We start from the raw sequence: 16,929 nt of genomic DNA, 5'->3' as shown, positions 1-16,929 counted from the left end.
TCACCTCTAAGTTCCGATTGTGGACAATTATCTTTCTAATGCACGGTCCTTCTCCCACAGGTTTTCAATAGCTACCTATTGCAGACAGAAAAAATTATTACTCTGGAATCCCAAGCCCTCTGACCCTCATCCATGCTTGTCATTGACTTTCCTGTGCACTCCCATGCCGGCTTCCTCTCCACACTTTTTCTTCCTGCCACATGAACTCCAAGCTCTGCTCAGCCAACTACAAGCTGTCACCTGCATTTGGCACATTCCATTTACATTCTGTTGCAGACCTCTGAACCACATATTAATTTCTCTCTACCTGAAGTACTTTTACTTGCCCTGTACTTATCTGCAGAATGACTCTTCATCACTGAAATCAATTACAGCAATGATCGTATGTAGCAATGTATTTATCAGTCCCACTCCTCCCTGCACCAACCTGGGAACCCAACTCATTGAAGGCAAGAACTTTGTCACATGTGCTCTCGAAGAGCAGAGTAACTGGCTTTAATCATCATTTACTCAATAAATGAAGGAAAGAATGAATTAGTTTCCAAATTCTAAAACCAAAAATACCCGGTCAGTTACCATTGCAATAATTATGAAAATTAATATATATATATATGTCATTGTTACAAACTGTTTCTGTCCTCAGTTATAAGAATATGAACTTATATTTTCAGAACCAAATTTCCTCATTTGCTGGATGATTCACCTGGTCCTATGACCTGACACTAACAAAGGTAGTAGAAGTCATTTTTTCAGAGAGAATGAATTGTCCTAGATGACATCTTTCTCAACAGTTCGGGAATTGAACAGAAATTTTCCTAATATTCCCTTCTGAAGAATGTATCATCTAGCCTCTGAGTTATTTAGTCTGCACTTAGGAAAAAAGTAAATAAATGGAAAGTAAGAAAAAAAAAAGTAAATAAATGGAAAGTAAGAAAAAAGAAAGAAACATCTTTGAGAGCAAAGATCCTCATTGTTCCGAATCATAGATTTCATCAAAGCTTGGAGTCTTTGAGGAAAAGTAATTGTGTCCACTCAAAACACAATACAGGCATCTCATGCACATTCTAAGTTAGGTTTTTCTGCTTCAGCCTCTTCTTGAATACTCCTAGTAATAGATCACTATTTCATGAGACAGCCCTTCCGATGTTTAAATAATTAATTATTTAGGATATCTCCATCCGATGATTTCATCTATTTCTCTGTACTATGCCCTATTCCTCTTCTACTTGACAGTCCTTAAAATATTTGAAATATTTATTAGTACACTGGGTTATTTCATTTCCAGGCCAACTTTCACTAGTTCTTTAAACCATTTCTGATGACATGGTCCTAAATCATCTTACATTAAAAACTCACTAAGATTTCCCAGACTTTCTTAAAAATGCTTTTTTTGGAGGTGTTTACATATTTGAGAATTGGGATGATTTAAGGACGGACATCCATAAAACAAGAGGGTAGAACATAAATCTAGAAGGAACCTTTGTGATTGCTTTGGATTATAAAGTTGTCCAGTAAAAACAATAAGAAGCAAAATGAAAAAATAAACTCTGGGAACACTAGCCTCCCATTTTTATGCTTTATGGAAAAAAAGACTTTCAGAACATAGAGCTTTAAGGAAACTTTCTCATTTTCTCACCAAATTATGGGTACCCTGCCTACCTCTTGAGCCTTGTCTAGTACTACTTTTCCCCTCACTCACTGCATACCTGTCAAACCAATTTCTTTCTGTTCCTCAAATGGGGAAAATGTATTTTTGCTTTAGAGCCTTTCCATTTGTTCTTTTCTCTACCTGGAATGCTCTCCCTCTAGATCCTCACATGGCTGTCTCCTTCCCATTGTCCAGATCTCAATTCAAACATCACCTCTCAGAAGAACCTTCTCTGATTCCATTGTTAAAGTAGACCTCATCTCACCTCACCTCAGTAATTTCCATTACAATATCCCATTTTATTCCATTTACAGCATTTATCTTATTTATTTATTCATTTGCTTGCTTATTATCTCTTTTCTTCCCACTAGAATGTAAACTCCATGAACTCTAAGAACTTACCTGTTTTATTCATTGCTATGTCCCCAATGCTTATAACTCTGTGCCTATGACATAGTAGATGTTCAATAAGCACTGGCTAAAGGAATGAATAACTAATGAATGATTCATTCTATGAATGAATGAACAAATAAATTAATAAAGTAAGATGGATTTTAAAGTGACTGCTCTAAAACTGATTTGATTATACTTTATTTGCCAGGAAGCTCAATAGCTGATAGATAAATTCCAAGTAAGAAAATTAAACATCTGGTTTTGGGTGAAGATTCTTATTTGTACTTTGCTAACTTTGTTACAACTAAGAATGACTTTTTTCTTCAAAGAAATGGAGTTGGTGAGAAAGCTGTGTTTTTTATTTTTAACACAAGATGGCACTGTTGTTTTTTAACTGTTAGGGAGATTTTTGACTTGAGAAGCCACTTGTGCTGCATGCAGTTCTGAATGAGACAGTCATTACCCCACCAGTTTCATATCCACATGTAATACTTCCATTACATTTTAAAAGTGTACAAGCAGCTCTACTAGCACAGGAACTGTCCCTGAAGATGTTGGTAACTTGATAATGCTTGCAGTTACATCAAATTACCATAAGCACGTTGGCGATCACAGTCTGCCCCAGAGAACTTTATTTACATGTATGCATATTTAGAGTTGAAATATGCTTCCTGTTTTGCCTGAATATTTATCCTGCCCTCAGCCAAGCATTCCTCATATTATTTCATGATTCCATGAAAGGCAAATGTGCTTTAAACAGTGGCCTGGAACTTTATATATACAGTTCTGTACGGTGGTTACTGTTCCTATTCACATCTTCATCTTAATAAGAAGTCAGAGGCCGGGCGCGGTGGCTCACGCCTGTAATCCTAGCACTCTGGGAGGCCGAGGCAGGCGGATCAGTCGAGGTCAGGAGTTCGAGACCAGCCTGAGCAAGAGTGAGACCCCGTCTCTACTAAAAAAAAAAAAAAAAAAAAAAAAATAGAAATTATCTGGCCAACTAAAATATATACATAGAAAAAATTAGCTGGGCATGATGGTACATGCCTATAGTCCCAGGTACTCAGGAGGCTGAGGCAGTAGAATCGCTTTAGCCCAGGAGTTTGAGGTTGCTGTGAGCTAGGCTCACGCCACGGCACTCACTCTAGCCCGGGCAACTGAGCGAGACTCTGTCTCAAAAAAAAAAAAAAAAAAAGAAGTCAGAGGCTGGCTCAGTTATTCAAACTATGACTAATTTAAGTGTTTTCATATATTATTCTCTATCACAAGCTGGCACATATGTGCAGATGCTATTTAAGTCACTCTCTAGATTTCTCTATTGAGAGGAAAAGTTAAGTTAATTAAGATTTCTTAACATTATCTAATAAGTAAACTTTATGAACCCCAGCAATCTAGGCTGTACTGTTGCAGACAGAATTATGACCCATTTATGGAGTAGGCAGAAGGAATCTCATTACATGTTCATTACAAATTTCTTAAACTACTGGGTAGTTTTACTCTTTATAATTTTTGAAATATAATACATAGTCCCATTTTTCTAAGTAAATATAACAAAGATCAATGCTGTTTATTATATGAGTGAGAAATTTTATTTATAGCCTATATTAAAAGAATAAATGGTGCATTAGCAAGATGTGGACTTTGAACATTAGACACCCTTATGGAAATATGATTTATAGATCTACCAAATGTCCTGCTGGATATGATCAGACTACACCTCAGAAAAAATCCTGTGAACACAAATCAGAATTCTTAGACTTGGGTTTGTTTCTGATCCCTGATAGAGATTCACATGCAAGGGCCCATCTCCGAATGAAGGCTTGTCACACACTTCTCAGGTATGCCTGGCAGGAAATTTTGCATGACTTTGATGAGGATGACAGTCTTCCAAAGAAAATGGAAAAAGAGCTCTTTGAAAATGTGGAACCACAAAAGAAACACAGGGAAAAGTTGCAAAAAATTACTATTAGGGAGTTCTGCGTACCCTTAGATTCTCTCAACTTGGGACAAACATATTCCTGGGCTTTTTTGCTCCTGTTTCTATCAACATGCACATTTTTATCCTATGTTTTTGATTACAAAGTATTTACAAAAATTTGTGGGCAGTTTCTTTCCCCCTTGGTTTATTTTGTGCAGTGTAATATAATTTCTTGCTCATTGGTGTGTCTTTTCTACTAAGCAGTATGCTCATCCACCTTTGCCTCCTAAGACCTTAGCACAGAACCTATATATTTGTTGAATGAATATGAGTGAACTTATGAATAAACATGTAGGATGCGATGCCTGATGTCTTTAATAAATTAGTAAAATGCAATTTCTTCCTTTTTAATTTAATCATTTTTGGTCAATGTCCAAAATTTGGCCAATGTCCAGGAATCTATAGTACTTTGTATTATTACATAATCTTTAGACATTTATTTAACATTATAGCAGTTACTGGAATATGTGAATTAAATGGTTTTGACACTTTAACATTTAGCATTAGACCAGACACATTGTAGGGGAGTAGGGGCTTAAAAGATGTTTACAGATTAATTTAATTGCCAATGCATTGTGATATTTAATATTTTTAATAAGTCTACATAATAAGGTCCTCAAGTAAGGGAGTCCTTTAAATTAACCTCTTAGTGGGTCATTATTTTCTTTTATGATGTTCTATGAATTTTTAGAGGAGAGTGAAAAACTTGGAGAATGGTGTTCTATTTCCAGGGATACTATGGATAGAGGATAACAATCATAGTTTGAACAGAATTCTTTTATTTCTCTGTTTTGATTCTACATACCCCCTCTCCTTTCCTACTTCTTTTTTGGGTTTCATTTTTTCCTCTGTAACTAAATTACTTCTTCAACTGAACTTTTCTCTTTGCTGATGAATGTCTCAAATGTTCTCCTGGATAAACATTTATTCCTGTTATAAAATAAACTCAGTATTCTACTTTCTATGTCAGTTTAGAAGTATAAGACTAATAGCATTTCTGTTGTTCTGATGATATGGTTTCCTATTGCAAGTTAACATGGTTCGCAGTGGAGCTCTCACCCACAGAGCTTACAATCTCTAGCACATCAAGTACACAGGATGGTTTTTCTGCCACTAATGGATGTTTCTTTATCTTAGCCATTTGCCAGAGCATGGTAAATTGCAGAAGCTTTGCCTCCAGCAGTTTGAATACAGAGATGGGCAAATTGTAAGCTGTGCTGCTCCTCAGCTAGTCTTGGGGGTGCAAGGTCCCAGCCTCCGGTCAGGCATGGAGGTGGTTTTGGTGGAGAAGAAATCTGATGGTAGTCATCAACGCTGGATACACAAGAAAGACAGCAGGTAATCCCATTATATTTAGGGTTAATATGTCAAAAGTTGAATAGGAGCCGAAGAAGTCTGGCATGGTCCCTGCAGAACAAGCAGGGCTATATTTGAGGGCTATGGATTTTCTGTTTAACTTAGCTGATAATCCTTTATGCTGGCCAAAAAGAGAAAGAGAGTAAAATCAAATGCAAATGCTAGGTAAGCTACATATAGTTTATTTGCAATTTGATTGAATTAAGAAATGTTCACTCCATAGTTTTATTTTGCCATCAGGCTCAAGACTGGACTGTAATTAATTTTATTTTTATGACATGAAGCTATCAAATAAGAATTTTAAAAAGTTCCTAATTTTAAAAATGTTTCAGTACTTTTCATTAATTTGATCCCCACCCTTCCCCACATACATACCTTCCCTCCCTCCTCTACCTTCATAAAATAAGCAGCTGGTGGCTTCTACTCACACAGTAAAAACTAATTTTTACAGATTATCAACCTAATTCAATGGCCCTATTTTCAAACCAACTATAATACTGTCAAAAGGTTATTTTTGAAACAATCAGAAGTCTAAAACACTTGGCTAGCTGATGATATTGAGGAAGTCTTATTAATTTTGTTAGGTGTAATAATGGTTTAATGGTTATGTTAAAAAAAAGAAAAAATGTCTTGATAAGTTAGATACACATTGTAGTAGTTACAACTAAAATTAAGAGATCTCTTAGATATGCTTTAAAATATTCTACCAAAAATCAAAACTTTAAAAAGTTGAGTGGAATGGATGAAATGAGAATGGCAGAATGCTGATAGTTGTTAGATCCAAGTTTCTGTGCATATTTGAACATTTCTTTAACAAGAAAGAAAATAATTCCCTGTTTTTCAGATTGGTTTGCTTCGAATTCTACCATTAGTATTATATGGTGAAGGCTCCAGGGGCCTCTTAAATCTTTTGAAATACTGTACAAAATGTATGTTTGTGCGTCTGTGCAAAAATTTGTTTTTTCTCCGAAAGAGCTGTAATTTTCTCTGGATTCTTAAAAGGTCTGCGATGCAAAAAGCTTATGAAACAGTGCTTTGTGGGAGAATGCATAAGCTTCAGCAGGCGGCAGCAGTGGGCCCAGCATGGGGAGGAGAGGAGTTAGTCTTACTCTGCTCAATGAGATGAGCAAAGCCGCCAGCAGGGAACACTCGCTGAGCTGGTTTTAGGGAAGCCTGGAAAACCAGCTGTGTAGACAAACCAGGTGATAGTGTTCCTTTGCCCCATTCACCTGGACTAAGCTGCCTTTGCAATGTGGAGCTAGGATGGCAGGCTTCTGTTCCTGCGAATGGTTTACCATATGGGACCAGCATTCATTCTTTCAGCTGCAAAGAGTTATTGAGGGTAGTGTTTTAGGGGTGGTGTTTTAGCTAAGAACAAAACAGATAAAAGTCCTTGCCCTTTTGGAGCTGACATCCGAGTGCTACCCCATCTCTACATTATATTTAGCAATATATCTTTCTGCCTTGGCTTTCTGTGTTTCCACTTAAGCCTAAATTGGAATTTGAGCATGGCTAATGAATTCAGGTGAACATGCATGGGGAATGAGAGATGTGACCCGAGAAGACTTGATCATTGGAAGAGAGTGCTAGTCCTGAGTCCTGCTCAGTGTCTGTCAGTGGTTTTGTCTTTCATTCTGAGTGCTGTGGAGAAAGCAGGAGGAGGGGAAGGCTATTTAAGAAAAACGGTTAAGCTTTCCTCAAACACTGTGAGATGTTGTGCCATGAGCAGCACTGCCTTGGATGATTGAACCATGTGTAACACAGAAGAAGGGGGAAGACAGTTTCTTCCAATCTCCCCCCACTTTGTAGACATTCTGCAACTTTGTCATCATGAGTCCTCCCCATGTCAAGCCACAGAATAGAGGGGCAGTTGGTAAGAGGGAGATGGTGGTATTGGTTCATCCCTCATCAGAAATTTCAGAGTCCAGAGAGAAGAGGTGGAGTAGCAGGGGCCTAGTGGGACAGGATTTGTTCGTGAGCATGAGCCACCCTCTAGCAAGACCCAGACACATTTGGGCGGGGGAAATTTTGCGGAAGTCTTGGATTAGATGTGGGCACAATTCAGAGCAATATATGTCTCATGGTAGAAGTGTGTTTGCATAGTGACAGTAATTCTGAGCTTTGTTCCACATCCTCGCTTGGCATATTGCTTTGTTCTCTTTCACATAAATAGATGCTAAAGTGCATTTGTTCTGATAAGCTAGTGGGGCCTGGAGAATCGTGGGTTACACTATGTAGTAGAAACCTGTAGAAAATTCTATTGGTGTTAACCAGTGTTTTTATCTTCCACATTTTGCCCATGTGGCAAGTTAGGGAATATATACATACATATATGTATAATATAGTATATATATAATTATTTTATATTATATATATGTTACCCTAGGGCTGAGGGAGAGTACCCAAGAAAGGAAAAACTTGGAATTGGGGCGCCTGCCCAAGGCCGGGGTTCAGATTTCACTGGAATAGGTGTGGTTCCATCCCATTGGATGGCAGAGAAATTTTGCTGGTGTGCCTGGCCAGAGCTGGTCTGTAGCAGCTGGGTATCTTAGTCCATTTTCTCTTGTTTATAACAGAATACTTGAAACTGGATGATTTGTAAGAAATGGAATTTATTTCTTATAGTTCTAGAGGCTGAGAAGTCCAAGACTGAGGGGGCACATCTAGTGAGAGCCTTACTGCTGGTGGGAACTCTCTCTAGAGTTCTGAGGCAACACCGGTATCACGTGGTGAGGGGGGCTGAGCTTGATAACATGCTATCCTCAAGTCTTTCTTCCTCTTCTTATAAAGCCACCAGTTCCACTCCAATTTTAACCCATTAATCCATTAACTGTTTAATCCATGAATGGATTAATCCATTCATGAGGGTAGAGCCCTTATGATCCAAACACCTTTTAAAGGCCCCACTTCTCAATACTGCCACATTGGGGATTAAGTTTCAACATGAACTTTGGAGGGGGCATTCAAACCATAGCACTGGGCAAGCAGGAAGTAAACCCCTGGAACATATATGGGGGTGCAACTGTTTGCTGGGTACACCAGCATGCAAAGGGAGTAGGGGTGCTGGTACAGCAGGAGACCTGAAGGATGGGGTGTCCGTGGCAAGAGGGCAGTGAGCAGATGATCACCAGGCAGATCAGGGCTGTGAGGGTGCTGAGAGACCTGCGTTCTGGGCACACCTGCGTGAAGCACAGCATCACTGAATATTCTCACTCCCAACAGCTGACCCCATGCCACAGCCAGAAAGGGCAGGAGAGCCCCTTCTTCCTGTCATCTTCCAGCATTCTCTACTGAGAAAGCTTAGCATCACACTTACCATAGGGCAGGAATTCTTAAATGATTCACGTCCATTATCGCAGAGCATGTATGGACCTGAGAGGCAACACATTAATACGTGGCACAGAGGGAGATCTAATCTGGTCATGCTACTTTGTAATGTGACTAATCCTGTTTTCCCAAGGACCTTTCACCTGGTGAGTAACCCGGACTTTGTGCTGGCAGTGTCTATGACCAAGGCTGGAAATGATGTCGGTGGCCATCCAGTTATTGTTCAGGTAAGTTATGTATAAGCTAAAGATTAATCATGGCCTTTTCGTTATTATAAATTGAAGTAAAGCTTTAAGCTTCCTTGTTGTGGAGAAAAAAATAGCTGTCATGGAATCCTATTTTGAATGTAGTTGTTAAAATATTTACAGTAGTCTGCCTAGATTTCAACTTGAACATGTTCACGTACCTCTTAATTTAGTTTAATCCAACAGATGGTGATTGTGGGCTTGCTACAGGTCAGGCATTATGCTAGTTACTGAAATCAAATTCAATGTCAAGCATGAGAAATTGTCCCCAAAGCATTCACGGAGCGTTTAGTCTCAGTGGTGGGTGCAGTCATGTGAATGACTCTTAGATTCATCTAAATTCAATCACTGGGAACATACACTAGGCCCTCTTTACCTGATAACTGGAGGGAGAACTTGGTGAGGGAGTTCTTCCAGGAGGACATGAGCTTATCAGTGTTCATTCTACTAAACAACCCATTTGAAATACTATTTTAATACACTTTTGCAAATGCTTATAGCAGCCAAACAGTTTTTGAAGACTGCAGAGAAGTCTGGCTTCATTTGAGTTTTGGACAAAGACCTAGGAAGTTCTTTTCTCTCGTTTTTCTGTCCCTCTCACTTACTTATAACTCAAAACACTCCTAAACATATTTTTCCTTGCCGGTAGGAGAGAAAGTTTAGGAGCATTCCTGTTCTGCATTTGCTGTCTGTATCCTCCACAGTACATTCCAGCCTTTTGTTAAACAAAATATATTGTCTCCAAATAACATTTGCTTTATTCTGTGTTTTTAATAGCAATGAGGCAACTTGTTTTGCAGGCCCTGGATCCAAAATTGGGATATAGCAATCTGGACAAATATCAAAGCTTAATTAAGTCTTCCATCCTGATGATAAATATGGACTAAAAATTTACCCTAGGAGATACAGTGTATATAAAACTACGTCCTTCTCTGTCAGGTGCCTCTACAACATAGACCACAGTGAGATAAAACCTCAAACATAGACAAATTTAATATCTTAATCAGTTTCATAAAATTATAGATATAGATGTTTTCCCCAAAGGTTCCTGTTTTATAAGAAATAAATTTGATCGCAGGGTAATTTGGATTACCTTTCTAGATTTTTTCTTTGCTGGTGTTTCATTTTTATTTATTGAAACAATCAGTTTGTGAGAAAATATTAAAGTTCATGTAAAATAATAAAAATGAAGCATGGTAGTTTAATGTGATTAGACCCTTTCCTGTTCCTTTAAAATATAGTCTTTGGTTTTCCAGACCTCTGAGGGAGGCTTTGCTGTCTGACCCATTAAATCAATTCTTGAGACTCATTTATTTTCTTCTTTGCTATTTAGCTCTTGCTTGATAAAGTAGGTGTTATTAATTATAAAGTTCCTTGAGGTGATATGATATGTTTAGTTAGAACTATTCAACTGGTGTAGGTTCTGTTAACTTGAAATTATTTCTTTGCTTATACTTGAGCCAAATTTTATAATTAGAATAAAGATACTGTTTTATTATGTGTTCAACTGAATGTACTTACTTAAAAAATAAATCTCCTTGACAATCAGTGAAATATAAATTAAAATATCAACAAGGTACTATTTTTACATATATTAAATTGGTGTTTTGGGGGGTATTGTCCATTTTTTTGGCAAGAGTGTGAGGCAAATGGGTCATTTCATATACTATGGGTGGAAGAGTAAAGTAAAATAATCTCTCTAGAAAGCATTATGAGGCCAAGCATGGTGGCTCATGTCTGTATACCCAGTACTTTGGGGTGTCAAGATGGGAGGATTGCTTGAGGCCAGGAGGTGAGACCAGCCAAGGCAACATAACAAGACTCTGTCTCTACAAAAGACTCAAAAATTAGCCAGATGTGGTGGCAAGTGCCTATAGTCCCAGCTGCTTGGGAGGCTGAGGCAGAAGGAGGATCACTTGAACCTAGGAGTTGGAGTGCTGCCTCCTGGGTGACAGAACGAGACCCTGTATCCAAAAAGAAAAATAAATATATAAGGAAGGGAAGCATTTTAATATATCATAATCTTTAAAAATGATTTTATTTTACCAGCAACTCTACTCCTAGGAATTTGTCTTAAAGAAGTTATCATGGGTTTACCCAAAGATTAATTTTCACTATTATTCATTGCTGTCTTGTTTATTATAGGAAAATGTTGAGAAACAACCTACATATTTTACTATTGATGATTAGCAAAATAAAATATTCCTAAAATGAGGCCAGGCGCGGTGGCTCACGCCTGTAATCCTAGCACTCTGGGAGGCCGAGGCAGGTGAATTGCTCAAGGTCAGGAGTTCGAGACCAGCCTGAGCAAGAGCAAGGCCCCGTCTCTACTAAAAAAATAGAAAGAAATTATCTGGCCAACTAAAATACATATAGCAAAAAAAAATTAGCCGGGCATGGTGGCACATGCCTGTAGTCCCAGCTACCCGGGAGGCTGAGGCAGTAGGATCGCTGAAAGCCCAGGAGTTTGAGGTTGCTGTGAGCTAGGCTGATGCCACGGCACTCACTCTAGCCCAGGCAACAAAGCGAGACTCTGTCTCAAAAATAAATAAATAAATAAATACATACATAAAATATTCCTAAAATGAAATGATATATATGTGTTTAAAAGATGTTAGGAAAAGGCTCATGGAATATTGTTAAAAAAATGCAATACGAAATTGTATATATTGTGTGATTCCATTTTTGTAAATCAATGAATGCGTATTTATAAATATAAAACAATTATGTATATAATCACCAAAATACCAAACAGTAGTTATCACTGCATAATGACATTATGAGTAATTAGCTGCACTTTCTAGATTTATGCAATAAAAAATATGACTACCATAATCATTTCATGAACTTACCTATTTGACTTCATATTTTGCCACTTTTTACAGAAATATAACCCATGCAACAATGGGACTGCCAATCAAAAGTGGAATTATGTGGAAAATATGAAAGCATTTATAGCCTTTCATAGCACTGCCCTGAATAAGGAAATTACATCAGCAAATTATGCTGGTATTTGTACATCATCTGTGATTAAAGAAGAAAACATTGACCAACCAGTAAGTGATTCCTTCCTCTTGAAGATAAAAGGAAAATAGGCTAAAATAGGGTCACTTAATAAAGCAAGAAATTTTTTTCCCTAGAAAACCTTATTTGTGTAAGTTGAATGCTGATATTTGAATGACATCACTTAGCCTCTGTGATTCTGGTTAGGAAAGAATTAAGAAAAATTATGAGGAAAAAACAAATTAGACAGTCTATATAAAAGTTCTTTAAATTTTTATTATGGAAATTTTCATACATATTTCAAAGTAGAGAGACTAGTACAATAAGTCTTCCTTTATTCATCATCCAAAGTGAACTATTATCAAGATTTTGCCATATTTGCCAACCCTAGATGTGATATAATTGCACCTCTACATTAAGTACATCTAAAAATTTTGGACATTTTTTGACATAATTATCATGCCGCTCTCACAACTAACAAAATTAACAATAATTCTTCGGACATGTAATACTCATCCTTAATCAAATTTACCAGGTTGTCCTAAAAGTTCTTGTTATGGTTTGTTGGTTTAAGTCAAGATTCAAATAAGGTCCCCAAGTGACATTGGGTTTCATAATCTCGGTCCATTGTGATACCGAATGTCCCTTATTTGCATTTGTTTGTTTCCTTGTGGCATCTTTTGACTTGTTTCTTCATCCCCCATAATTCCTGCAAGTGGAATTGAGCCTTAGAGTTGTAATTAGATTTATGTTTAACAGTTTTTGGCCAGAGTTTTCATAGGTTTTCCTGCATGTTTCCTACTTATCACTTACGCAGGCAATGTCTAAGTTTTCAATTTTTAGCAATAATATTTATCAGTGGGTTTAGGTGATTATAACCTGATCCTATATTAAAAATTCCTAATGACTTTTCATCTAATGTCACCCTTTTATTTTAAAAGGGTCAATTTTGTATAATTCTGTCATTTTCCCTGCATTTATTAGCTGAACTTTTAATATAAGGAAGAACCTTACCTCATCATCTAGATATTTGACTACCCAAAAATATGGTTTGTAAGTAAAGGTAGGATAAATGTTAATTCTTTCTAATATCTTTCTAGTATAACAAACCACCTGAAAATATAGTAGCTTAAACTAACAACCTTTTTTGTTTTGTGGACTGGCAATTTGGGCTGGGCTCAGCTGGGCAGTTCTGCTGGTCTTGCTGCAGTTTACTCATGTGGCTGGAGTCATCTGGTGGTTCTTCAGTGGTTCTGGTGGTTCTCTGGGGACTAGATGGTCAAAGATGGCCTCCCTCATTTGTCCAGTGGTTGGCAGGCTGTTGCTTGGGGGCATTGGTTCTTCAATCACATGGCTTCTCCAGCAGGCTAGCTCAAGGTTCTAATTTTAGCCAAAAGTAAACAAGCTCCATTGTGCAAGCACTTCTTATGCATTTGCTAGTGTTATGTTGGCCACAGTAATTCACATGTCCTTGCCCAAATTCAAGGAAAGAAGAAAAAGGAGAAATAAACTACTTCTTGATTGGAGGAGTATCAAAGCCACACTCCAAAGGGCATGCAAACAAGGATGGGACAGTTTTATTGTGGTCACTTTTACAAATAATCTGCCACACTTTCTAATGCACAGTTTTGGAAGTTATAGTTGGCCAGTTTACTTCTAGTGGTCTTCAATGAGTTATAGTTTTGTTTTTATTTGTTTGGGTTATGTTTGTTTTTACTTATATTGTTAGCATCATTATAAACTCATATGATTTTTTATATTTATTCATATTCAAAGTGTTTCAATTATTCTTTTTGGTGCTCTGAAATTGTCCCACTTTAGGCCAGTGGGGGCTCCTTCATGTTGGCCGCTGTGTCTTTTTCAACATGATTCGTTTACTGTTGGATGGCTTCTTTTCTTTCTGGGCACAAAAAAAAAAAAAAAATGTTCCTTTCTTATCTTGTATTAATATATTTCTTGCCCCAAATCTGGAACTGGCTATTCCTCCAAGAAAACCTGATTTTGGACATAAGTTATGATCATTGGTGTTGAATTGTCATTATCGAGTTTGGAAATACTTTAAAATAAAGTAATAGGGAGCAGAATGATGCCTTTGTGTTGAAATTTCAAATTTAGCATTTGGGGATGATAAAAGTGGTTTATTTATATCATATTGTAAAGTGTTTTACAGAAATGCTATCATAATATGGATACACCTGTTTAAAAGCATATTTGTCTCCCATTTCAGGGATATTATTATCTCTCACCTGGTGAAAAGAGAAAAATGATGCTCTGCTTGGCTTGCGGACGATCCATGAGAGCAGAGAAGGGACTGAAAGAGTTGCTTCCAGGGGTTCCATTCTTTTGTGTTTCAGGCTCCAAGACTCAGAAGCCCTTCTCACCAGGGCCGTTCAAGGTCATCAATGTGGCTGAGGTGTGTAATGATCTGAGGTCTGCTAATGCACGTGTGGCAACAATTTGGAAACTTTGATGCATTCATTATCTGCCTCGCACTCAAGTTCATCCAATTCATCTTCCTCAGATGCACCTTTACCATTCTACCTGCATTGATTTCCTTTTCCCCATTGTAATTTAAAATACATTGTCTATTAATAGTTCGATATACCCTTTGAAGTTAATTGGGCACTTCTGCAGCTTTAATCATCTACTGACACTTTTCACTGTTCTCAGTGTTGCTTTTAGGTGAATCTTTACTTAGCAAATCTTTACTTAGGGTAGCAGCTTTTTTGCCTATATCCACAGGATAAACTCCTTTTTACTAGTATGGAACGTTTCAGGGGGAATGTGACATGTCGTCATTAATGACTGTTCAGGTTGGGTGCCTGAGTTCACATATCCATGTCTAATATTATTCAGAGTTCATGGAGGAAAAAAAACTGTCACTTTCTTGTGACTCTAATTTAAAACAGCACCATTTGAAAAATCCTTCCCTTCAAATTTAGAAGTGAAAAGAGCTAAGTTAACTTACATACTTGAATTTTAAAAAGGAGCGATTCCTAAAAGGTAAGGAACCTTACAGCCTTGGTGTGCTCCTCAGAGCTCTCTCACCTCTAATCCTGATACACTTGGGGGGTGGGGTGGGTAGTAACAGGTTACAGTAAACATCAACTGAAACAATGACTCTGAAGGAGAAAGGAGGTCAGTCCTCGGGGAAGCCTGGAGGCATTTTGCTTTGTTTTAGAGATAGTGAGATAGTGTTAGGGAGGTGGAGGGGAGCTAATTGGAAAGAATCCCCAATGTTATAGCTTCAGACAGAGCTCTGCCCTTGGGGCAGCATCCTAGGTAGGGATGCAAAGGGAAAGCTGAAGAGTGGTGTTCACCACCCTCATTACCATGTGGTTAAGGCTATACTCATTCCCCTCCTCCTCCATGGACATCTTCACCACGGGATGGCATCATCCGAAAGTTAAAAACTCAGAGACTATCTGTAATGTTAGTAGCTCTGGCATCCTTCTTCCCGTTTTCCTGTAGCAGAGGAAAGCAAAGCAAAAAACCTCAACAGAACAAAACAAAAAAACAAAAACAACCAAGAAAATGCTAGATACACAAGCCAGATGCCCAAAGTCACCTAGTGACTCAGTGACAGGTCTGGAAAGAGAACTGAGGAATTATGATCCAATGTCCTTCCCACTTGAGCATCAACTATCTACAGCATAAGAAGTAAGTATTGCAAAATTTAGATGCCACACACACACACACGTACACACACACTTGTTAAATGAAGGGACTGAAGTATGCCAAAAGAACAAAGCTAAAAGAAAAAAGTTTGGGTAAATGTACAATTTTTTTTAAATAAATCAGGCTGATTTATCATCTTACGAGGCTGAAAAAACTCTAAGTTATTATGAAGAACGTCTGTTATCTTTACGGATGGAGACCTGCACGCAAGCTGTATCTCACAGTGGTATGGCAGCTACGCACCAGAAGGCAGTGAAAATAATTGCATACAAAAATGGGGATGGATATCGTAATGGGAAGTTAATTGTGGCTGGAACATTCCCCATGGTAAGTGGCTATCACTTAAATGCTGCTTGCATCCTCAGAGGTAATGATAATGGCAGTTCTTCTGACAAGAAAAAGCAGTGAGATTGAGTGATAAATGTCCCTGGCCAGACTCACCAATTTAAGCTGATGAGATCAAGATCTCTGTTTACTTAAAGACATTCTTTTTTATTGTATTTCTGTGGCTACAGACTTAGGAAAATGAGAAACCAGAGTATGGTTTTTAGATTGGGCCCAGAGTCAAGATATGTAAGATGGGGGGCGGGGCAAGGGGAACAAAGCTACCAGATTTTCTTTATTGTCATGACAGAATTTTTTTTTTCTGCCTTGCTTCCCATGCCAGCTTCAAACTGTATGTCATCTGAGTAGTCTAAGAGATGCCACCTCATTTATCATCTGGAGCATCTGAGCACTTATTTGTTGATAGGGTGTTTCATTTCATTTTTGAGTTGGAAAAGCAGGGTTGTGTTAGGAGGAACTATATGGTCTCTCTTGGAGGCTGCCCCCCACCATTGTAGGAAGAAAGGAGAGCCCAGAAAGCCCAAACCCAGCTTTGTCTTTCCATTGCTTGTGATTATCTTGTCTTTACATTCTGGCCAATACCTTTAATAACGTATTTTTGCAAGTGGTGTTAGATATAATATGGAGTTACCGTGAGCACTTCCTTGCAAACACACACATCTGTTCATTCACCTCTTTGGTTGAAAACAAATGGATTGTTTTATTAAGGTATTATTGTTCAATGGACTAAGCAAAGCACAGAAGTTAGTGACTTCAAGATTTGCCCAGGGGTCCACAGCTGGCTTTTATGGTCTTGGGCAAAAATATTAAACTTTCAGCATGTTTTCCCATCTGCAAAATGGAGGTAATAATACACATCAGTTCTTGCTTTGAAAGTTAACTATTCGTTTATTTTAAAGCAGTTCATCAACATGAAATATTACAACAATTTTATACCTTATAAAGTAATAAAACTG

At 37.8% G+C, this 16,929-nt stretch overlaps 1 protein-coding gene across 1 annotated transcript in view; it reads left to right on the top strand.

Moving 5' to 3' along the window:
* Positions 1-16,929, top strand: part of LOC123642548 (doublecortin domain-containing protein 1-like) — a 58,633-nt gene that overhangs the window by 19,899 nt on the left and 21,805 nt on the right. Inside the window, exons 6-11 of the mRNA XM_045557715.1 lie at positions 3,826-3,990; positions 5,157-5,357; positions 8,836-8,929; positions 11,833-12,003; positions 14,178-14,363; positions 15,752-15,955. Of these exons, the coding sequence (XP_045413671.1) occupies positions 3,826-3,990; positions 5,157-5,357; positions 8,836-8,929; positions 11,833-12,003; positions 14,178-14,363; positions 15,752-15,955 (1,021 nt within the window). The remainder of the gene's footprint in view (positions 1-3,825; positions 3,991-5,156; positions 5,358-8,835; positions 8,930-11,832; positions 12,004-14,177; positions 14,364-15,751; positions 15,956-16,929) is intronic.

The sequence above is a fragment of the Lemur catta genome, chromosome 7 (genome assembly GCF_020740605.2).
Source record: "Lemur catta isolate mLemCat1 chromosome 7, mLemCat1.pri, whole genome shotgun sequence".
Classification (NCBI taxonomy): domain Eukaryota; kingdom Metazoa; phylum Chordata; class Mammalia; order Primates; family Lemuridae; genus Lemur; species Lemur catta.
The sequence above is the reverse complement of the archived record's forward strand: the minus strand, read 5'-3'. Positions and strand labels throughout refer to the sequence as shown.